Genomic DNA, 21,597 nt, shown 5'->3' with positions numbered 1-21,597 from the left:
ACCGATACTACACATCTAGGAATCTCCCTTCTACACATTGCTGCCGATTGCGTCTAGCTGCCTTGCAAATTAATGATATGCACACGACTACATCTACCATCTACCATTGCGACATTTTATAACGTCATGTGGTGCCGCGGCTTCGTCATTGTCAAACTGTGCAGGGCAGAAGCATGTTTATGGTAGCCTGCTGCCAGAAACGAGAAGAAGTGGAATGCAACTAAATCCCGTCAAAACAACGTCTCTAGTTCGCTCTCGTCGGTGATGGGGAGGGCCTGAGGACCCCCCCCCCCCCCCCAAAATATCTTATTTGTCTGCTCAAGTTGATCAATCATGTCTGTAAGTAGTTTCTTCGCAAAGTGTTGTGTTGCATTTGTTTTTTGTTGTTTTGGTGCAGTTATGTAGGTAATACTTTCGCAGAGCATTACACCATTTGACTGTTTTGCATGACAGAGAGAGAGAGAGAGAGAGAGAGAGCGAGCGAACATGTTGTAGGCTATTGTAATGTGAGTAATGCTGGCGCTATTGATACTTTATATTTTTTATTTATTTTTTAAACCTTTACTAAACTAGGCAAGTCAGTTAAGAACAAATTCTTATTTTCAATGACGGCCTAGGAACAGTGGGTTAACTGCCTTGTTCAGGGGCAGAACGACAGATGTTTACCTTGTCAGCTCGGGGATACGATCTCGCAACCTTTCTGGTCACTAGTATATGGAAAGTGACCTGCTATGTTATGTTTGAGTTTGAGTTTATTTTTATTTTTACAGGGACAGTGCACATTAATCAACATTTCAGTAAAAGTGCCGGTTTTAACCAACCGGCTAATTTTCAACCGCAGTCCCTGGGCAGGTTATTAAAAACAATTACAATATAAACAATAGCAACATAGAACAAGCAAGACATAGCATACAGACAGAGCAACATAGGACAAGCAAGACATAGCATACAGACAGAGCAACATAGGACAAGCAAGACATAGCATACAGACAGAGCAACATAGGACAAGCAAGACATAGCATACAGACAGAGCAACATAGAACAAGCAAGACATAGCATACAGACAGAGCAACATAGGACAAGCAAGACATAGCATACAGACAGAGCAACATAGGACAAGCAAGACATAGCAACATAGGGCAAGCAAGACATAGCATACAGACAGAGCAACATAGAACAAGCAAGACATAGCATACAGACAGAGCAACATAGGACAAGCAAGACATAGCATACAGACAGAGCAACATAGGACAAGCAAGACATAGCAACATAGGGCAAGCAAGACATAGCATACAGACAGAGCAACATAGGACAAGCAAGACGTAGCATACAGACAGAGCAGCATAAAACAAAAAGCAGCAAGACAAAATTCATAAAAGCAACAAAGTGTTTCCACACCTCACAAGCTACAGACAACAGACAACATGGAGAGCGGCAACACACAGCTAGGGACCATGTTCACAAATCTGATTGGCATTTAGCCATGTCTTCATGCATTTTGTGAAAGTGTGATATGTGGTGCAGTTATGTGTGTCTGATGGCAGTGTATTCCAGACATGGGAAGCTCTCACAGAGAAAACGTAAAGAGTTTGAATGCTTTGAGCCATACATAGACCAATTGCCTAATTGGATGTCCACAATTTCTCTTATGTCACTACATTATTTAAATCTGGTAATGGATCATGGGCTATATCTTTCCATAAATCACATTTTTATCTGCAGACTCAATAGCCTTGGTTTCTCTAATGACTGCCTCGCCTGGTTCACCAACTACTTCTCAGATAGAGTTCAGTGCGTCAAATCGGAGGGCCTGTTGTCCGGACCTCTGGCAGTCTCAATGGGGGTGCCACAGGGTTCAATTCTCGGGCCGACTTTTCTCTGTATACATCAATGATGTCGCTCTTGCTGCTGGTGAGTCTCTGATCCACCTCTACGCAGACGACACCATTCTGTATACTTCTGGCCCTTCTTTGGACACTGTGTTAACAACCCTCCAGGCAAGCTTCAATGCCATACAACTCTCCTTCCGTGGCCTCCAATTGCTCTTAAATACAAGTAAAACTAAATGCATGCTCTTCAACCGATCGCTGCCCGCACCTGCCCGCCTGTCCAACATCACTACTCTGGACGGCTCTGACTTAGAATACGTGGACAACTACAAATACCTAGGTGTCTGGTTAGACTGTAAACTCTCCTTCCAGTCCCATATCAAACATCTCCAATCCAAAGTTAAATCTAGAATTGGCTACCTATTTCGCAACAAAGCATCCTTCACTCATGCTGCCAAACATACCCTTGTAAAACTGACCATCCTACCAATCCTCGACTTCAGCGATGTCATTTACAAAATAGCCTCCAATACCCTACTCAACAAATTGGATGCAGTCTATCACAGTGCAATCCGTTTTGTAACCAAAGCCCCATATACTACCCGCCATTGCGACCTGTACGCTCTCGTTGGCTGGCCCTCGCTTCATACTCGTCGTCAAAACCCACTGGCTCCATGTCATCTACAAGACCCTGCTAGGTAAAGTCCCCCCTTATCTCAGCTCGTTGGTCACCATAGCATCACCCACCTGTAGCACACGCTCCAGCAGGTATATCTCTCTGGTCACCCCCAAAAGCAATTCTTTCTTTGGCCGCCTCTCCTTCCAGTTCTCTGCTGCCAATGACTGGAACGAACTACAAAAATCTCTAAAACTGGAAACACTTATCTCCCTCACTAGCTTTAAGCACCAACTGTCAGAGCAGCTCACAGATTACTGCACCTGTACATAGCCCACCTATAATTTAGCCCAAACAACTACCTCTTTCCCTACTGTATTTATTTTATTTATTTATTTAGCTCCCCATTATTTTTATTTCTACTTTGCACATTCTTCCACTGCAAATCTACCATTCCAGTGTTTTACTTGCTATATTGTATTTACTTTGCCACCATGGCATATTTTTTTTGCCTTTACCTCCCTTATCTCACCTCATTTGCTCACATCGTATATAGACTTGTTTCTACTGTATTATTGACTGTATGTTTTTTACTCCATGTGTAACTCTGTGTCGTTGTGTGCCGAACTGCTTTGCTTTCTTGGCCAGGTTGCAGTTGAAAATGAGAACTTGTTCTCAACTTGCCTACCTGGTTAAATAAAGGTTAAATAAAAAAATGAAAAAAAAATCTCCAATCCAAAAATTTTATCTAGAATCGGCTTCCTATTTCGCAACAAAGCTTCACTCATGCTGCCAAACATAGTCAGTTTTACGAGGGTATCTTACCGATCCTTGACTTTGGCGATGTCATTTACAAAATAGCGTTGGCTGGCCCTCGCTACATATTCGTCGTCAAACCCACTGGCTCCAGGTCATCTATAAGTTTTTGCTAGGTAAAGCCCTGCCTTATCTCAGCTCACTGGTCACCATAGCAACACCCATCCGTAGCACGCGCTCCAGCAGGTATATTTCAGTGGTCATCCCCAAAGCCAACACCTCTTGGCCGCCTTTCCTTCCAGTTCTCTGCCGCCAATGACTGGAACGAATTGCAAAAATCACTGAAGCTGGAGACATATCTCCCTCACTTAACTTTAGGCATCAGCTATCAGAGCAGCTTACCGATCGCTGCAGCTGTACATAGCCCATCCATCCAACCAACTTCAAACCTCATCCCCATATGTTTTTCTGCTCTTTTGCACACCAGTATTTCTACTTGCACACTCTCATCTGCACATCTATCACTCCAGTGTTAATTTTCTAAATTGTAATTACTGCGCCACTATGGCCTATTTATTGCCTTACACTGTATACAGATTTTTCTATTGTGTTATTGACTACGTTTGTTTATGTGTAACTCTGTTTTTGTCGCACTGCTTTGCTTTATCTTGGCCAGGTCACAGTTGTAAATGAGAACTTGTTCTCAACTGGTCTACCTGGTTAAATAAAAGGTAAAATAAACAGGCAAAGGCTCCTGCTGAGAATTTCATGAAGAAAAAAGGGTATGTATGCATCTCTCACTGAGCTCGTTTTCCTTCACTGGCCTTGAGACACTGCATCCAGTTTAGGACACAGTAGGCTCTCTTGACAATCAAATTGGCTGATAAGCTCACATGCGACAGCATGGCTGTCTTTCCATAGTACTGCTATTGTTTGTCAGTACAAGCTGAATCTGTGCTCTAAGAATGGTGGTCATTGTCTTTAATTGCCACAAACTATTTGGACTATTGGTTTTGGTTGGAAGACCAGAGAGCCCCTTTGTCTTGGAATGCAAAACCTGTTATGGTTGTTTCCTCTGGAAAGACTAGCTTACAGTATGTCCTCCAGGGAAAACTTTTTTATTTATTTATTATTATTTAACCAGGTAGGCAAGTTGAGAACAAGTTCTCATTTACAATTGCGACCTGGCCAAGATAAAGCAAAGCAGTTTGACAGATACAACGACACAGAGTTACACATGGAGTAAAACAAACATACAGTCAATAATACAGTATAAACAAGTCTATATACAATGTGAGCAAATGAGGTGAGAAGGGAGGTAAAGGCAAAAATGGCCATGGTGGCAAAGTAAATACAATATAGCAAGTAAAACACTGGAATGGTAGTTTTGCAATGGAAGAATGTGCAAAGTAGAAATACAAATAATGGGGTGCAAAGGAGCAAAATAAATAAATAAATTAAAATTAAATACAGTTGGGAAAGAGGTAGTTGTTTGGGCTAAATTATAGGTGGGCTATGTACAGGTGCAGTAATCTGTGAGCTGCTCTGACAGTTGGTGCTTAAAGCTAGTCAGAGATTTTTGTAGTTCGTTCCAGTCATTGGCAGCAGAGAACTGGAAGGAGAGGCGGCCAAAGAAAGAATTGGTTTTGGGGGTGACTTGACGAGTTTCTGCGAGTCCTGTACTTAAGTTTATAGGAGATGTGCAAATATATTATTGAAGGGGTTAGCTAACCTATAACCTACCGAGTATCTGGTTGTTGCTGCCTCTTATCAGGTGAAATTAAGTATACATCTTTTTTATACTTATGTTATTCTGTAGCCTGTAAGTCCATACTATTGTGCTATTTTGGAACCTTTAAGTGAAAATGAATACTTACTGGAATTTGTGTGTGGTAGGGAGAGGAAAAGGAAAAATATTGAGAACTCTATATATCTATAAAAAAAAATGAACTGTCCAAAATAAAATAAGGGAAAACATAATGAGCTGAGTATAATTGAATTATATTATTTGCTTATTGTAACATGTTAATTTTTTATGTTTATTGTTGGTGACTGAAATATTAAATCATTTAAAGGATTGCAAAATGTGATGTAGGTAGAGGGGCAGATAAGGAGAGGTTTTGAGATTCTACAGCTTGCTTTAGTGTGTTTTGTATATTTGTTTGTTTCTGAAATACATTGACTTATTTTATTTTTACATTTTAGTAATTTAACAGGCGCTCTTATCCAGAGCGACTTAGTGAGTGCATTAATCTTAAGATAGTTAAGTGACACAACCACATATCACAGTCGTAGTATATCAACCAATTCTAAAGTTATAATCCAAAGAGGTTTCCCACATCACTTTTGTATATGGTATACTTCTCCAAGATGCAAGGGGAGAAGGAGTTTGATTTTGTCTTACTACAGATCTACAGCGGATTGCTTTCACGTGATATAGTAGAGATAATCCATTTGAATTCAATCACCTCTTTGATTTGAACCAAACCTTCCATTCATATGACGATTTGTAGAGGTACTCAAAGTGACTTTTTGGACCCGAATTCAAAACATTCAAGAGATAAGTGCCCAAAGTTGACCTATTTTGCAAACCTTGAGACATCCATGACAATATAAACATTTGAGATGGATATAATTTAAAAGCTTACTAACAGGGTTGTCAATTTGTTTTTCACTTTTATTTAACCAGGTAGGCCAGTTGAGAACAAGTTATCATTTACAACTGTGACCTGGCCAAGATAAAGCAAAGCAGTGCTACAAAAACACAGTTACACATGGGATAAACAAACGTCAAGTCAATAACACAATAGAAGAATCTGTATACAGTTTGTGCAAATGAAGGCAAGAAATAGGCCATAGTGGCGAAGTAATTACAATTTAGCAAATTATAACACTGGAGTGATAGATGTGCAGATGAGGATGTGCAAGTAGAAATACTGGTGTGCAAAAGAGCAGAAAAACAAAAGGGGATGAGGTAGGTAGTTGGATGGGCTATTTACAGATGGGCTGTGTACAGATGCAGCGATCGGTAAGCTGCTCTGACAGCTGATGTTTAAAGTTAGTGAGGGAGATGTCTCCAACTTCAGCGATTTTTTTGTTTTTTTGCAATTCCTTCCAGTCATTGGCAGCAGAGAACTGGAAGGAAAGGCGGCCAAATGAGGTGTTGGCTTTGGGGATGACATGTGAAATATACCTGCTAGAGTGCGTGCTACGGGTGGGTGTTGCTATGATGAGGCAGATCTTTACCTAGCAGAGACTTATAGATGACCTGGAGCCAGTGGATTTGGCAACGAATATGTTGTAGTAGAGTGTTGGAGGCTATTTTGTAAATGTCGCCAAATTCAAGGATGGGTAGGATAGTCAGGTGGAAATATGTTGTTTTTATATTGTACCCTGAATTCAAGAGCATGTTGTGTCTCAAGCGATGGCAGGCACAACACAAAAACCTCAAAAGATGTAAAGGAAGGTCTAAGCAACAACATATGCAAATATGAAACAAAAATCGTAGTTTACATGTTTTTAGATAATATGACCAATTGGTCTATCATTTAACAGGAGTCAGTCTGTCTGGCAGAGTTTGGATCAACGGCAACAAAGCACATGTCATTATCTACCTGACCAAGCTTTATATTTCACATACATGGATGTCCATGTAACCAGGATTTCCTGCACAGGTCCCAAACCTGGTCCGCTTCCTTGCAGTATACTGCTGTTTACTTGTTGTTCAATTGCTCTTTTCTCATCCAGATGACCTTTGAGACAGGGAGCAGCGTGACGCTGCTGTTTCACTTCTGGGATGTGCAAGGACCTGCAGGTAGGCCAACACTGACAGACCTGTGCCCTCAGGAGAATCTAAATGATAGATTTTTGAACCCGTTTGTCTGGTTGACTTACATTTTTTCCAAGTACAGTTCAGCCCCACCATTCTGCATAGTGTTTCAGGTAGCAAATTAGCACTTGTTGCTTAAATAGACCTGTTCCAATAGGGCATCTAGTGACGCATGCCCTGGATTCTTACACTCATGTTAAGCAACTGCTGTTGACTCTACAGTACTATAAATATAGCAGACACTTTTGGGGCCACTGTTGATGACCATCATTGTTGTCAACCGCGATAAGCTCTGTGGCCAATGTGTTTGCAGGGATGGTGCTGTCGGTGTTCGTGGTCCTCCTGTTGACCGTGTTCTACGAGCTGCTGAAGGTGTGGAGGGTCTGGCTGGGGAAGCGCCCCTCTCCCTTCCACTCCTCAGACTGCCGGGGAAGCAGCACTGCATTAGCCAGTAGCCTGTCGGTGTCCTCTCTGGCCCCCATGGAACAGACTGCCCCCACTCTCTCCACCACGAACAGGTAGGATTCACACAGGAGCAGCCCTGCCCATGTAGTCGTCTGTGATTACCACGTTCCAGGGACGCTGGCTTTCATCCACCAGATCCCCAAATTGGCCAGAGAGTGCAAGCACCTGGTTTCACAGGCCGACGTGAATGACCGATCAATTATAAGAAAGCCGAGGAGGGCATTAGACACGAGAACCTGAAATGTGCACCTGTATATAATTACCAGGGAGACTACTGCAATAACTGTTCTCCCTGTCTCATTTCACCCAGATGGCTTCTCCGTGGGATCCAGACAGCCCTGCACATCCTGCAGGTAACCCTTGGCTACATGCTGATGTTGTGCGTCATGTCCTACAACACCTGGATCTTCCTGGGGGTCATCTTGGGCTCCGTCCTGGGATACTTCATAGGGTTCCCGCTACTGGGTCAAATCTGATCAAACAGTGGAATCAACAGAGCGAGAATAATCATTTTCCTGGACTATGGATCTATAGGCACTAGTTATCCTGTTGGACAAACGTATCACAGCACCTCATGGTGTTTTTCATACTGACCCTGTTGCACACGCCATGTGCGATAGATCTCCCTGTGACTGTCACTTCAAGTTACCTGAAGTGAAAGGTGGTTCTCCCCTACTTATCTTAAAGCAGAGGTGTGCGAAGTAAAAAGCAAGATGGAGGCTTCCATAGTGTGACAAAGAGTACAGCATGGTAGGGGAGTGATCGAGCACACCCATGGTACATTTAAGAAAAGTCTCAGGAAGTTAATGCTTATTTTTTTTTGTGTTACCCTGTATGACCTACTGTACTATGCATATCCACTGACATATGTTTGAGAAGAGCTTGAGTTCAACCTGTGGCCTCATTCTAGCAAGGTCAGGCTTACTTGCAGAGGGAACTGAGATTATGCATTTCGTCAGCACTAGTCACAAGACATTTTCTGGAATTGCCACTGACAGCACAGAAGCATGTGATTGAGTGTTGTAACTCTGTCAGGCTCATTGGGTAAGTGTTTAAATTGCTTTTAAGTACATAAGTGAAAATGTGGCTCTCGTTAATCATTTGTGAGAGAGACAGTATAACCCCAACCTTTCAGTGCCTTTTGATATCCTAAATACATTTCAGAGGCATATTTCCTGTTGAATTATACGGTAACCTAATCATGGATGAACGCAAAGCTTTTCTTCAAATCCTATTGATCTACAGTAAACTGAAAGTAGATCATGGCCTGCTTTTAATCTGAGCTTTTCAATGGACTTTATATGAACATGTGCTTACTACTGTTGTATTTTACTGATAGTAATAAAACAAATACCACTAACCTTTTGTTAACATATTTAATTAGATTTTTTGAAGTACTTAATTGGGTTAAACAGTTTACCATTTTAGTCGAGATAGATGAGAAATAGAAAAAAAAACATATTTATTAATCCAGTATAGTCTGTCATACAAATCAATAAAAAGCTCTTGCTTTACACAAAATGAAGACTATAGCCGAGGATAAAGCATTGGGCACCATACAGAGTATTTGTCATAAATAGAGGAAGAAAACAGAAGGACTCAGTCTTAAAGGAATAGTTCAGAGTGAACTATCCTTTTAAGTCACGGAGATACATGGACCTATTTTCCCCAAGACTACAAACTCAGCCTGGTTAAGAACAAATATATACAGTGGCCATAAACATATAATGGATAGAAAATCATCATAAATCAAATTTCCCTCATTTTGAAGAGTGGGGAAAATAAACAAATATAGACTTGGTTTATTCCCTTGGTGTGGCCGGAGGAGACTGTGGACAAAGAGTAAGGTGTGATGGATCTGCACTCAAAGCCAACTTCATTTTTCATTTGATTTAGACTGACAGAGGCCTCTTCATGACAAGGTACATAGCGTGCTGTCAACCATCTACACAACACTCTCCCACACGCAGACGAGAGATTCTGATGCGTCACAGTCAAGACAAGATATCAGCAGAGCAAGTCCCTTTAGTAATAACTAAACGTGCTCATGGCAGTGGCACTGTGGCTGACGCAGGACCTCGAGCATCTATGATAACACTAGTGACTGTGTTAGTCAACTGGAAGCAGACAGAAAAGTAGGAAGTAAGCAAGTGCCTCGTCATGCACTGTGAAAAGATACCAGAAGGCTGCTTGTGAAAATTTAAAATGAAATGGTTCAAAAACGAGGCTTAAACTTATTTCAAGACAAAATCACTCTGGCTGATTTTATACACTAGTGTGCCAAGTCATTGTTAAAAGATGTTAAAAAGCAGAGCTCCCAGGCCCTGAATGCAACGATAGCTGAATCTCTATAATGATATGTTTTCGACAATGCCCATTACAGTAAGATGGCATGACAGAGGTAAAACAGAGCCGTTTGTGTCAAAAGCCAGCTTACAGTGCCTCCTAGTGCTCAGTAAGAGGTCATGCAATGACCAGTGAGTGTGTACCCATGCACCATAAAGTGTTCCACGTCTATCCTGCCATGCATCTCTGTGAACATATCCTGAAGGCCCTTACAGATGGGCATCTGTAGTGTAAAGTAACTTTTCCACCTCATATTCGTCATCTCCAGAACCATACCAGTGTCTACATGTGAAAACGCTGCCTTTCTATGATCTGTGACACCACAGGGTAAGATTCAAAGTCAGAAAAAGGATTTTCAAAACCTCCAATAAGTTTCTAGCCCAAGGGAGGTTATTTTCTTGCTCCCCACGTCACTTTTGATGATATCATCAGGTATGTTGACACTGGTATTGTGCTGGAGATGAAAATGAGGTAAAAAAAAAAAGAAATATTCTCCCTTGTCTTCCCATTCAAATGTCATATAAAATTTCAGTTTCAGAGTCCTCCCCGGTCTCAGAGTTGTCGTGAAGTGCAGCGTTTCCCTGTTCCACAATCACCTCAACCTCACCTGGATCGGTTAGAGAGTCCTCTGTTTTCAGAACATCCTTCATTGGCTGAGCTTCGCCCTCATCCAAGGCCTCATTGGTCAGTGACTGGAAGCCACTGTCATCGTGGTGCCGGGGGCTGGAGTCAGCCAATGGTGGGGCCAGCTCAGCGTCAGAGTCTACGGCACACTCCGTTATCCTGTCTTCGTCATCTTCCTGTACCGCCATCTCTATTTCCTGTATGGCATTCTCGATAGCCTCATCTTCTCCCTCGATGGCTGCCTCCACCTCGTCCTGCCTCTCCTCCTGTATCATTATCGCCATTTCCTGTAAGGCATCCTCAATGCCCTCTACCTTGCCCTCAATAGCTGCCTCCCCTTTTTCCTGAAGCTCCCCCTCAGCTTTCTGGTCTGGACCTCTTTCTATCAGCTGCTTGCTCACTTCCTGTGGGGCACTTTTCCACTGCAGTGACTTCCTGTGCACCTCCTCCACCACGGTGGTGATGAGCGTCACCTCCTCCTCTTCGCCCTCTAGCGTCAGCATCCCCGGCTCTGTCCCATTGGTGAGAACAGCCAAGTCCTCCTCTGAGGCCGGGACAACCATCTCCACCACCGGATTGATGAGGTAACGGATCTCCTGCACGTTGTCTGGGGAATTTGGCTCTGGTTCCATGGGGGTCGCTCCCTCCTCCTCCTCCTCCTCCTCCTCCTCCTCCTCCTCGGGGATGAAATCCACCCCCTCCTCCATCTCCCCCTCCTCGGGGATGAAATCCACCCCCGGCACCTCCAAGCACGACTCGTAGGGCAGCGGGCCCATCCCGTCCAGCTTGATCATGGAGACCACTTGCCTGCGCCGCCATTTGGACCGGCCACATCCTTCCGGGGACTCGTCAGACTCCTCATCCCCGCCACCGAACTGGGCGGCCCAGTCTACCGAGGGGCTCTCCCCCAGCAGGTGGAGGTCGGGGTCGCTGTTGGTCAGGATCATGCTGTCTCTGTACAGGTTGTGTCTCTTCTGGACTGCCGCCTCTTTCACAGCTGTAGGCACACAGAGATTTACGTCAGCGAATCGCCTCAGATTAGCACTGCTGAATCTGCTGATCTAGGATCAGGTCCTGTCTATATAATCATAAGTGTGCTCTAAAAATTTTTAAAAAAGAATCCTAGACTAGCAGTCCTACCCGGAGATGCTTTACAAATGGTCTAGCCTACAGTGTCTCCAATGCGTGTCCAGTGTCCACCACTCACCCATCATGATGTCCTTGGTGACAGACTGCAGCACCACCTCCTCAAACATGTTTTCTACCAGGATGAACCGGGAGAAGTCCTCAAAGATCAGCTCCTGGAAGGGAGGGAGGTCCTGAGAGGGAGGAGAGATGTTGTTACAGACTAATGCACTAGACATAGGTAACGTCCCAAGTGGCACCCCAGTCCCTTATATAGTGCACTACTTTTGACCAGAGCCTAAATATTTTACAGGGTTCCATATGAGACGGAACCATAGAGTAAAGGGGTGGCTAGAGTGTGAGGGGTATCTGTGTCTTAGGAGACTAGGATAACTGGAAAAAGAGACTTAAAAACCAGTGAGCCTCACCGGATGGCATGAGGGAGCCAGCTGCTTCAGCATGTAGGGGATGATGATCTGTAGCAGGGCCTCTCTGAAGAACTTCTTACGCACCGTGCTACTGTCATAGTCATATTTCTGACAGGGACAGACAGAGGGATGCAGACAGAAGACATTAAGACTTTTTGATGGCAAGGGTTGCCAAAAGTTCCCAGGGTTTCTGGTCTACTGATTTGATTTTTCCCAGAATCAGGAGGGAATAAGCAGGAAATCTGGAATCCTCCAACCAGAATTTTGGGAAAAACTTTCCAACCGTTTTAATGGCCAATCTATTCTTAATCCTTCAATCAAAATCAGTCATTCACCTTCATCCTTATCCCCCCTCAGTCTAACTAACCTTCAGAACTCTGTCCTGGCAGCATTGGATGGTCTTACACAGGTTCTCTCCTCTCTGGTCCTTTTCCTCCAGACTCTGGTGCAGCAGCTGTTCGAACGTGTACACAGCGTTGTCCATTTGCTTTTACACAGAGGAGAGAGGACATTAGTGACACACTGGGGGAAAAGACAGATCGTCAACGATCTCACGTAGCTCATTCGGTGGAGTTCCTATGGTGTTCAATGAAATACCCTCTCTCACCACCAGATGGTACCGCTACAATCCGCCACAAAGTGCAGTAAGAACAATAACTACAGTGTTGGTAGTCTCGTGTGGCAGCTTCATCCCCACCAGGTAGTGGGATTTGTGGGTTAAGATCTCACCTCTCTCATGAGGATCTGAGCCCTCTGGACGAACACGGAGGGGCTGGACACATCAAATCTCTGCTGCAGCCCTTCCAGACTCAGCTGCTCCACCTTCTCATAGCAGCTCTGCATCTTCACCGGGTGGAATGCCAGCATAGAGATCTTCTCCATGTGCTGAGAGAGGGAGAAAGGCGAGAGAGAGAAGGGAGAGCGAGTAGGGAGAGCGAGAAAAAGGGAGAGAGGGAGGGCAGAGAGGGGGGAAAGAGACGGACCGAGATGAGTTGAGGACATGACAACACCGAGCACTTCAACAGATCCTCAGTACATTTTATAGAACAGTCACAGAGGTCACCAAGGACAGTAGGCGTGAACTCCAACTTGTGTTTTCAAGTCCTCCGGTGGTCCACTCACCTCCCCCAGTTTGTCCTTGCCCCCTCCGTTGAGCGTGTTCTTGCTGACCTCCACCAGCTCTCTGAAGAAGACATCTCGGACCTCGGAGAAGCCTCTGCTGGTGGGCTCCATCAAGGCTTCCAGGATGGAGCTGACGTAGGGCTGGACGCTGCGCCGAAGGAGCTGCTCTGCCCTGGGCAACACCAGAGCTACGGAAGGGGGTGGGGGGGTGGAGGAGACAATAAGGAGTACGGTTAGTCCCCATGGTCAGTAGACAGTAAACACCCGCACTTCAAGACCACAGTAATACCAAGCATTACCCAGAGACATCCGACTGAAAAGTCTGGAAGAAAGGAACCAAAATATCATTAGCCGTCAAACCCGTGACAAATGGAGAAATAATGCAGCCATGATATAAAGTACTACTAACCTGGCTGATACTGTAGGCCTAAATGTCCAACTCACAAAGTCATGAACAGTTGTCAGTCATTTCCACACAAAACATGTGAGTATTGTAATCAGATCCCGATCAACTGTTCTGGCACAGGAGGCAACCATGACAGAGTGAAGGTAGAACAGACAGACTGCTATGCCAAACGTAGGTAAGCATTGCCACACCTCTGGTAAGAACTACATCAGTCAATCACATGCATTTATAAAACAATTTTTTTCACATTAGCATATGTCACAAAGTGATTATACACAAACACAGCCTAAATCCCCAAAGAGTTTTGCAGATGTAGAAGCACAGTGGCTAGGAAAAACTCCCTAGAAAGGCCAGAACCTAGGAAGAAACCTAGAAGAACCAGGCTCTGAGGGGTGGAGATAAGAGAACATGGCCATTAACGCCAGATTGATGTTCAAGTGTTCATAGATGACCATCAGGGTCAAATAATAATTACAGTGGTTATAGAGGGTGCAACAGGTCAGCACCTCAGGAGTAAATGTCAGTTGGCTTTTCAGAGCCGAGCACTCAGGTCGAGACAGCAGGCACAAAAAAAGTGTTTAACATGATCTGTGAATGACTACCTGATCTCTGTAAGGTCCCTCAGTCAAGCAGTGAATTTCAAACAGATTTAACCGCAAAGACCAGGGAGATTTTCCAATGCCTCGCAAAGAAAATGCACCTATTGGTAGATGGGTAAAAATAAAAAGTGGACATCAAATATGCCTTTGAGCATGGCGAAGTTATTAAATACACTTTGGATGGTGTATCAATACATCCAGTCACTACAAAGGTACAGGCGTCCTTCCTAACTCAGTTGGTGAATTTAAACCAGTTACAAAGTTTAATGGCTTTAGAAACCCGAGTATGGATTAACATAGTAGTTACTCCACAATACTAACCTAAATGACAGAATGAAAAGGAAGCCTGTGCAGAAAAGATATTCCAAAACATGCATTCTTTGAAGTTTAATACTTTAATATTTGTAGCTACTTTAAGTAAATACCTGCAGTCAACTTGTGCAATATCTTTGGAAATAAAGGAAATTGCATTCTTAATTTCACCTGTCAAATTATTATCAAGCTTACTGTATGTAGTCCCATGTCACGTGGTGTTTGTTTACAAGCACTCAACGACAAGAGACCGGAGCATGTGCCAGCTGAGGGGTATTTAAGCCTGTAATAAAGCCCTTTTTTGGTGGAAAACTAGCCTATGCTCTCGTAGGCCCACCCATGGCTGCACCCCTGCCCTGTCATGTGAAATCCATAGATTAGGGCCTAATTTATTTATTTCTATTGCCTGATTTCCTTATATGAACTGTAATCGCCGCATTTATATTTTTGTTCAGTATTATACACTACCGGTCTAAAGTTCTAGAACACCTACTCATTCTTAAATTTTTACATTCCGCAAATTTACTTTTAACAAGGCACACCTGTTAATTGAAATGCATTCCAGGTGACTACCTCATGAAGCTGGTTGAGAGAATGCCAAGAGTGTGCAAAGCTGTCATCAAGGCAAAGGCTGGCTCCTTTGAAGAATCTAAAATATATTTTGATTTGTTTAACACTTTTTTGGTTACTACATGATTCCATATGTGTTATTTCATAGTTGTGATGTCTTCACTACTATTCTACAATGTAGAAAATAGTACAAATAAAAGAAAAACCCTTGAATGAGTAGGTATGTCCACATTTTTGACTGGTACTGCATGTATAGAGAAACACACTCAATGGGATGTATAGACATTATGGACAGTAAGTGGATAGAATATGTAGTATATCTGAATAATATGTAGGATAGAATAGTATATGTACAGCAATAGTTAAGTAGAATGGCCTTGACTAGAATACAGTATATATATATTAAATGGGAAAACAGTATGTAAACATTATTAAAGTGACCAGTGTTCCATGGCTATGTGCATAGGGCATCAGCCTCTAAGGTGCAGGGTTAAGTAAGCGGGTGGTAGCCGCTGTGACAAACTTATTTCAGGACTGGTGGAGGCCGGCTCATGATGGCTATTTAACAGTCTAATGGCCTTGAGATGAAAGCTGTTTTTCAGTCTTTCTGTCCCAGCTTTGATGCACCTGTACTAACCTCACCTTCGGGATGATAGCGAGGTGAACAGGTCGTGGCTCGGGTAGTTGATGTCCTTGATGATCTTCTTGGCCTTCCTGTGACACCGGGTGCTGTAGATGTCCTGGAGGGAAGGCAGTGTGCTCCCGGTGATGCGTTGGGCAGACTGCACCACACTCTGGAGAGCCCTGTGGTTGTGGACGATACAGTTGCCATACCAGGCGGTGATACAGCACGACAGGATGCTCTCAATGGTGCATCTGTAAAAGTTGGTCTTCGATGGGCCAAGCCAAATTTATTCATGTGTACGCCATGTGTGCGTGGCTCCCTTAGTGGTCTCCTGAAGTCCACAATCACTTATTTTTGTTGACGTTGAGGGAGAGGTTATTTTCCTGAACCACTCCGCCAGGGCCCTCACCTCCTCCGTGTAGGCTGTTGTGGTCTTCTGCAAACTTGATGATTGAGTTGGAGGCGTGCTTGGCCACGCAGTCATGTGTGAACAGGGATTACAGGAGGGCGCTGAGCACGCACCCTTGTGGGGCCCCTGTGTTGAGGATCAGCATAGTGGTGGTGTTGTTGGCTACCTTCACCACCTGGGGGTGGCCCTTCAGGAAGTCCAGGACCCAGTTGTACAGGGCGGGATTCAGACCTAGGGCCCTGAGCTTAATGATGAGCTTGGAGGGTACTTTATTTAACTAGGCAAGTCAGTTAAGAACAAATTCTTATTTACAATGACGGCCTACACCAGCCAAACCCGGACGACGCTGGGCCAATTGTGAGCCGCCCTATGGGACTCGCAATCATGGCCGGTTGTGATACAGCCTGGATTCGAACCAGGGTGTCTGCAGTGACACCTCTAGAGATGCAGTGCCTTAGACTGCTGCGCCACTCGGGAGCCTAATGAACAGCATACATAGGTATTCCTCTTGTCCAGACGGGATAGGGCAGTGTACAGTGCGATGGCGATTGCATCATTATTGGGGCGGTATGCAAATTGAAGTGGGTCTAGGGTGTCAGGTAAGGTGGAGGTGATATGACCCTTTAACTAACCTCTCAAAGCACTTCATGATGACAGAAGTGACTGCAACAGGGCAATAGTCATTTAGTTCAGTTACCTTCCCTTTCTTGGGTAAATGTTTGCCAGCTAGATAGCTTATAACTGTTAAGTTAAGTCTAAAATGTGTTAAATGCTCTGTATTTGGTTTGCTAATTTAGTAGCTAGTTATCTATCTAGTGGTAAAGTTCTTCCAAAATCAAGTAGTCGCTTGGTAACCGCAGAGAATCCTCTTCAGAATCAAAAGCCTTGCCGGGTAATATTTGTTTTGGCGGGCAGCAAACCGTGAGTATTTGTTATTTTTTTTGTTATTTGTACAGTTTAGGTCAGAAACTGTACAAAATGTTTGCAATGCGCTCGTTAGCATTCTCTATGGGATTTTACATGTACTTGTCAGCATTGCTAACCTTCAGATTTCAAAGTATCAGTAGGGTTTGATAACAGCGCCCCTTGTGTTCAGTATGGCAATCTGGATTCCACCCAAGCCTAACATGCTGCCCAGACTGCTCTCACTTGTGTGCCATCGCGCGCATACAGCAGACGCAATCAGGACACGCAGGTTGAAATTTCAAAACAAATTCTGAACAAACTATATTCATTTGGGGAAAGGTGAAACATTTAAGGCAATTTAGCTAGCTAGCTTGCTGGTGCTAGCTAATTTGTCCTGGGATATAAACATTGGTTTGTTATTTTCCTGAAATTCACAAAGTCCTCTACTCCGACAATTAATCCACAGATAAAAGTTTGTTTCTAGTAATCTCCCCTCCTTCAGGCTTCTTCTGATTTATATGGAGGTTGGCAACCAACTTTAAGGTGCATTACCAGCAACAACTGGACTGGAGTGTGGACCTCAGTTCATCTTTTAATCTCCCACGCGGATATTTGCTCCTAAAAATCAATGAGGAGATGCGAGAGGCAGGACTTGGAGAGGCAGGATTTGCAGCGCTTCAAGTGTCAAACATTCAATTAATTAATTTTGCGACGTCATCGGGGAGGTCAGCATGAAATGTGTATGCTTGGGAGTTTCAGGATAAAAATAGAACGGAATTGAGCTAAGCAGGAACCTGGTTAAATCTGCTTTCCACCAGACACGGAGGTGAATTCAGCTTTCAGCAGGACAATAACCTAAAACACAAGGCCAAATCTACACTGGAGTTGCTTACCAAGAAGACGGTGAATGTTCCTGAGTGGCCGAGTTACAGTTTTGACTTAAATCTACAGCAAGACCTGAAAATGGTTTTCTAGCAATGATCAACAACCAATTTGGTAGATCTTGAAGAATATTGAAAAGAATAAATGGGCAAATGTTGCACAATCCAGGTGTGGAAAACTCTTAGAGACTTACCCAGAAAGACTCAGCTGTAATTGCTGCCAAAGATGCTTCTACAAAGTATTGACTCTGGTGAATACTTATGTAAATGAGACACGTCTGTATTTCATTTTCAATAAATGTGCACCATGTTATAAAAACATGTTTATACTTTGTCATTATGGTGTACTATATGTAGATGGGTGAGAAAATCTACTTAATCCATTTAGAATTGTCTTAACAAAATGTGGAATAAATAAAGGGTCATGAATACTTTCTGAAGGGACTGTATGCTATATGTGACCAGTTACTGTAGTGTAAATACAAAACCTAATAAAAACAGTAATGGACAAAAATATTCCATACACACAATAATAAACACAGGACATGTGAGCCCTGGCCTCCAGTGACATCCAAGGTATGCAGTCCCTCAACATTGTCTCCATGGGAAACAAAACATAAGAGAAAATGTTAGAGCAGGAAGGCAGAGAGATGAGAGAGAGGGGCGAGAGGGATGAGAGAGAGGGGCGAGAGATGAGCGTAAGGGATAAGACCCTTCGATCCCAAATGGAACTTTATTCCCTACATAGTGCACACTACTTTTGACTAAGAGATAGGGATTGTCAAAAGTAGTGCACTATGTAGGGAATAGGTGCCATTGGGGACGTATTCAATGACTGATCTAACTGCACTCAACAAACCACAAACACTAGAAATGACAAACCGTTGCTAACAATGGCCCCTTTGTTGAGGAGCATTACAGCATTGCTAATTTCCTTGACTATCCACTAGACGCTTGGACTGAAAAAGTGCCATCGTTGAGACAACTAACGCACTGTGATTAAGTCGACACACTGCATCACAGCCTGTGTGTGAAAAGTGTAAAGAATGTTTCCTGTGGGTGCTGCTGTGTCACAACACGAGGTGATAGGGTGTCAGGATATTATAAAAAAAAATAAAGCATGTGCATGTGTGCTCGCCAGGACGCGCCTCTCACCGCGGATCTTGCCGCTGACGTGTTCCTTGGAGGTGATAATCTGGTCCATGTCTGTGCGTAGAGCGGCGTCTAGACGGGGCGTCTCTACCTCACAGGCCTGGACGAGAGCCTCGTATTGGGCCTGGGTCTGAGACAACACCTGCTTATACACCGCCTCAGAGATCTGGAGAGGGAGAGAGAGAGAGAAAGGGTTGTCCCAGATGCCACCCTATTCCACAACCTTTGACCAGGGCACATAATGCATGTGTAGGCTGGTCAAAAGTAGTGCACTATGTAGGGAATAGGGTGCCATTTGATCAGGAATGTTGGGCCAGGAGTTTTCCAGACTATGTGACCTGAACAGGAAAAACAGTGTGCTCAGGGAAACCTCTGGGGCCTGGGAAAGAACAGAGTGTAGCACGTAGGTAGAACGACTCACCAGCATCCAGTTCCTCTGTCTCTGTTGTATCTTCCCCTTCAGACGAGGACCAATCAGATTCCTCAGCTCTGGGTAGAGGGTCTCCATCACTAAGTTGGCTAGGATCTTAACACACACACACAGTGCATTAATCACTTACACAATCTTTAAAGTGTGTGTATAGGATGTGCCTGTATGAGTAACCAAGAGAAGTAACTAGTGGCTGGCAGGACTTGGCACCTAGTAAAAGCATATGAGACTTTAGAGAGGCTTTGTTGTTGGAGTTCGGTGTTTCCACAACAGAGAAAATGACAAGGTGTTGTGTCAGTCTTAATCTTTGTGGCATTTCAAACAGAACGGGAACAAACACACAACTAACTGGCAACCTGAAGAGCGCAACCACTTCAGAGTCACCTACATGAATGGGTTGACTGGTGTGTTTGCACAAGAGTATGCAGGTTCAGTACATGAGTCCATCCCAAATGGCACCCCATTCCCTATATAGTGCACTATTTTGACCAGGGCTCACAGTAATGTGGCACCTTTACACAACATAATAATTGCTAAATGTATGAGTGAGGAGCTGTTCACAATATTCCTATTTTTGTATGTTGTATTTATTATGGATCCCCATTAGCTCCTGCCAAGGCAGCAGCTACTCTTCCTGGGGTCCAGCAAAATGAAGGCAGTTCTACAATTTAAAAAACATTAGAATACATTTCACAACACATTAAGTGTGCGCCCTCTGGTCACTAATCTACTACCACACATCTACAGTGCATTTAGAAAGTACTCAGACCTAGACCTTTTCTACATTCGCCTTATTATAAAAATAGTTTTTTTTTTTAATCCCATCAATCTGGGTTCCCGAGTGGCGCAGCGGTCTAAGGCACTGCAGTGTAGTGCTAGAGGTATCACTACAGACCCTGGTTCGATCCCGAGCTGTATCACAACCGGCCGTGATCGGGAGTCCCATAGGGCGGCGGACAATTGGCCCAGCATCGTCCGGGCCAATCATTGTAAATAAGAAATTGTTCTTAACCGACTTGCCTAGTTAAATCAAATACATTTAAAAAATCTACACACAACACCCCATAATGACAAAGTGAAAACAGGTTTTTAGAAATGTTTGCAAATATTTTACAAATAAAAAAATAAAACAATGTACATAAGAATTCAGACCCTTTGCTATGAGACTCAAAATTGAGTTCAGGTGAATCCTGTTTCCATTGATCATCCTTGAGATGTTTCCACAACTTTGAGTACTCCTGTAAATTCAATTGATTGGACATGATTTGGAAAGGCACACACCTGTCTATATAAGGTCCCACAGTTGACAGCGCCTGTCAGAGCAAAAACCAATCCATGAGGTTGAAGGAATTGTCCGCAGAGCACAGAGAGGATTATGTCAAGGCACAGATCTGGGAAAGGGTACCAAAACATTTCTGCAGCATTTAAGGTCACCAAGAACACAGTGGGCTCCATCATTCTTAAATGGAAGAAGTTTGGAACCACCAAGACTCTTCCTGGAGCTGGCCGCCCTGCCAAACTGAGCAATCGGGGGAGAAGGGCCTTGGGTCAGAGAGGTGACCTAGAACCCGAAGGTCACTCTGACAGAGCTCCAGAGTTTCCCTGTGGAGATGGGAGAACCTTCCAGAAGGTCAACCATCTCTGCAGCAATCCACCAATCAGGGCTTTATGGTAGAGTGGCCAGATGGAAGCCACTCCTCAATAAAAGGCACAAGACAGCCCGCTTGGAGTTTCCCCAAAAGGCACCTAAAGGACTCTGACCATAAGAAACAAGATTCTCTGTTCTGATGAAAGGGAGATTGAAGTCTTTGGCCTGAATGACAAGCGCCACGTCTGGAGGAAACCTGGCACCATCCCTACGGTGCAGCATGGTGGCAGCATCATGCTGGAGGGAATGTTTGTGCAGTACAGAGAGATCCTTCCAACAGGACAACGACCCTAAGCACACAGCCAAGACAGGTGTGCCAAAGCAAACTTCCCAAATACAAGTGTGCCAAGCTTGTAGTGTCATACCGAAGACAAGGCTGTAATCGCTGCCAAAAGGTTCTTCGACGAAGTACTGAGTAAAGGGTCTGAATACTTGTGTAAATGTGATTTATATTTTTTATTAGTAATAAATTTGCTCAAAATACTAAAAACCTGTTTTTGCTTTGACATTATGGGGTAT

General features: G+C 43.8%; 2 protein-coding genes across 2 annotated transcripts in view; one reads left to right on the top strand and one right to left on the bottom strand.

Annotated features, from left to right (window-relative positions):
- The first annotated feature begins 145 nt into the window (after positions 1-145).
- Positions 146-8,870, top strand: slc31a2 (solute carrier family 31 member 2). The gene is made up of 4 exons (XM_020465761.2): positions 146-339; positions 6,949-7,015; positions 7,344-7,548; positions 7,806-8,870. The coding sequence occupies exons 1-4, from the start codon at positions 334-336 to the stop codon at positions 7,969-7,971; spliced, it is 444 nt and encodes a 147-aa protein (XP_020321350.1). The 5' UTR covers positions 146-333; the 3' UTR covers positions 7,972-8,870.
- Positions 8,871-8,940: 70 nt separating this feature from the next.
- niban2a (niban apoptosis regulator 2a) overlaps positions 8,941-21,597 on the bottom strand; it is a 65,931-nt gene continuing 53,274 nt past the window's right edge. Inside the window, exons 7-14 of the mRNA XM_020465758.2 lie at positions 19,422-19,526; positions 19,004-19,166; positions 13,141-13,328; positions 12,748-12,903; positions 12,386-12,505; positions 12,019-12,126; positions 11,673-11,784; positions 8,941-11,462 (exon numbers count right to left, since the gene is read on the bottom strand). Coding sequence (XP_020321347.1) covers positions 10,351-11,462; positions 11,673-11,784; positions 12,019-12,126; positions 12,386-12,505; positions 12,748-12,903; positions 13,141-13,328; positions 19,004-19,166; positions 19,422-19,526 — 2,064 coding nt within the window. The 3' untranslated portion in view covers positions 8,941-10,350. The remainder of the gene's footprint in view (positions 11,463-11,672; positions 11,785-12,018; positions 12,127-12,385; positions 12,506-12,747; positions 12,904-13,140; positions 13,329-19,003; positions 19,167-19,421; positions 19,527-21,597) is intronic.

The sequence above is a fragment of the Oncorhynchus kisutch genome, linkage group LG29 (genome assembly GCF_002021735.2).
Source record: "Oncorhynchus kisutch isolate 150728-3 linkage group LG29, Okis_V2, whole genome shotgun sequence".
Taxonomy (NCBI): Eukaryota; Metazoa; Chordata; class Actinopteri; order Salmoniformes; family Salmonidae; genus Oncorhynchus; species Oncorhynchus kisutch.
This window is presented reverse-complemented; position numbering and strand designations above follow the sequence as displayed.

Bases quoted from the DNA above. Each gene is read 5' to 3' on its own strand.
- slc31a2 (XM_020465761.2), top strand. The intron at 7,016-7,343 runs GTAGGCCAACAC...ATGTGTTTGCAG, and splicing joins GGATGTGCAAGGACCTGCAG to GGATGGTGCTGTCGGTGTTC. The intron at 7,549-7,805 runs GTAGGATTCACA...CATTTCACCCAG, and splicing joins ACTCTCTCCACCACGAACAG to ATGGCTTCTCCGTGGGATCC.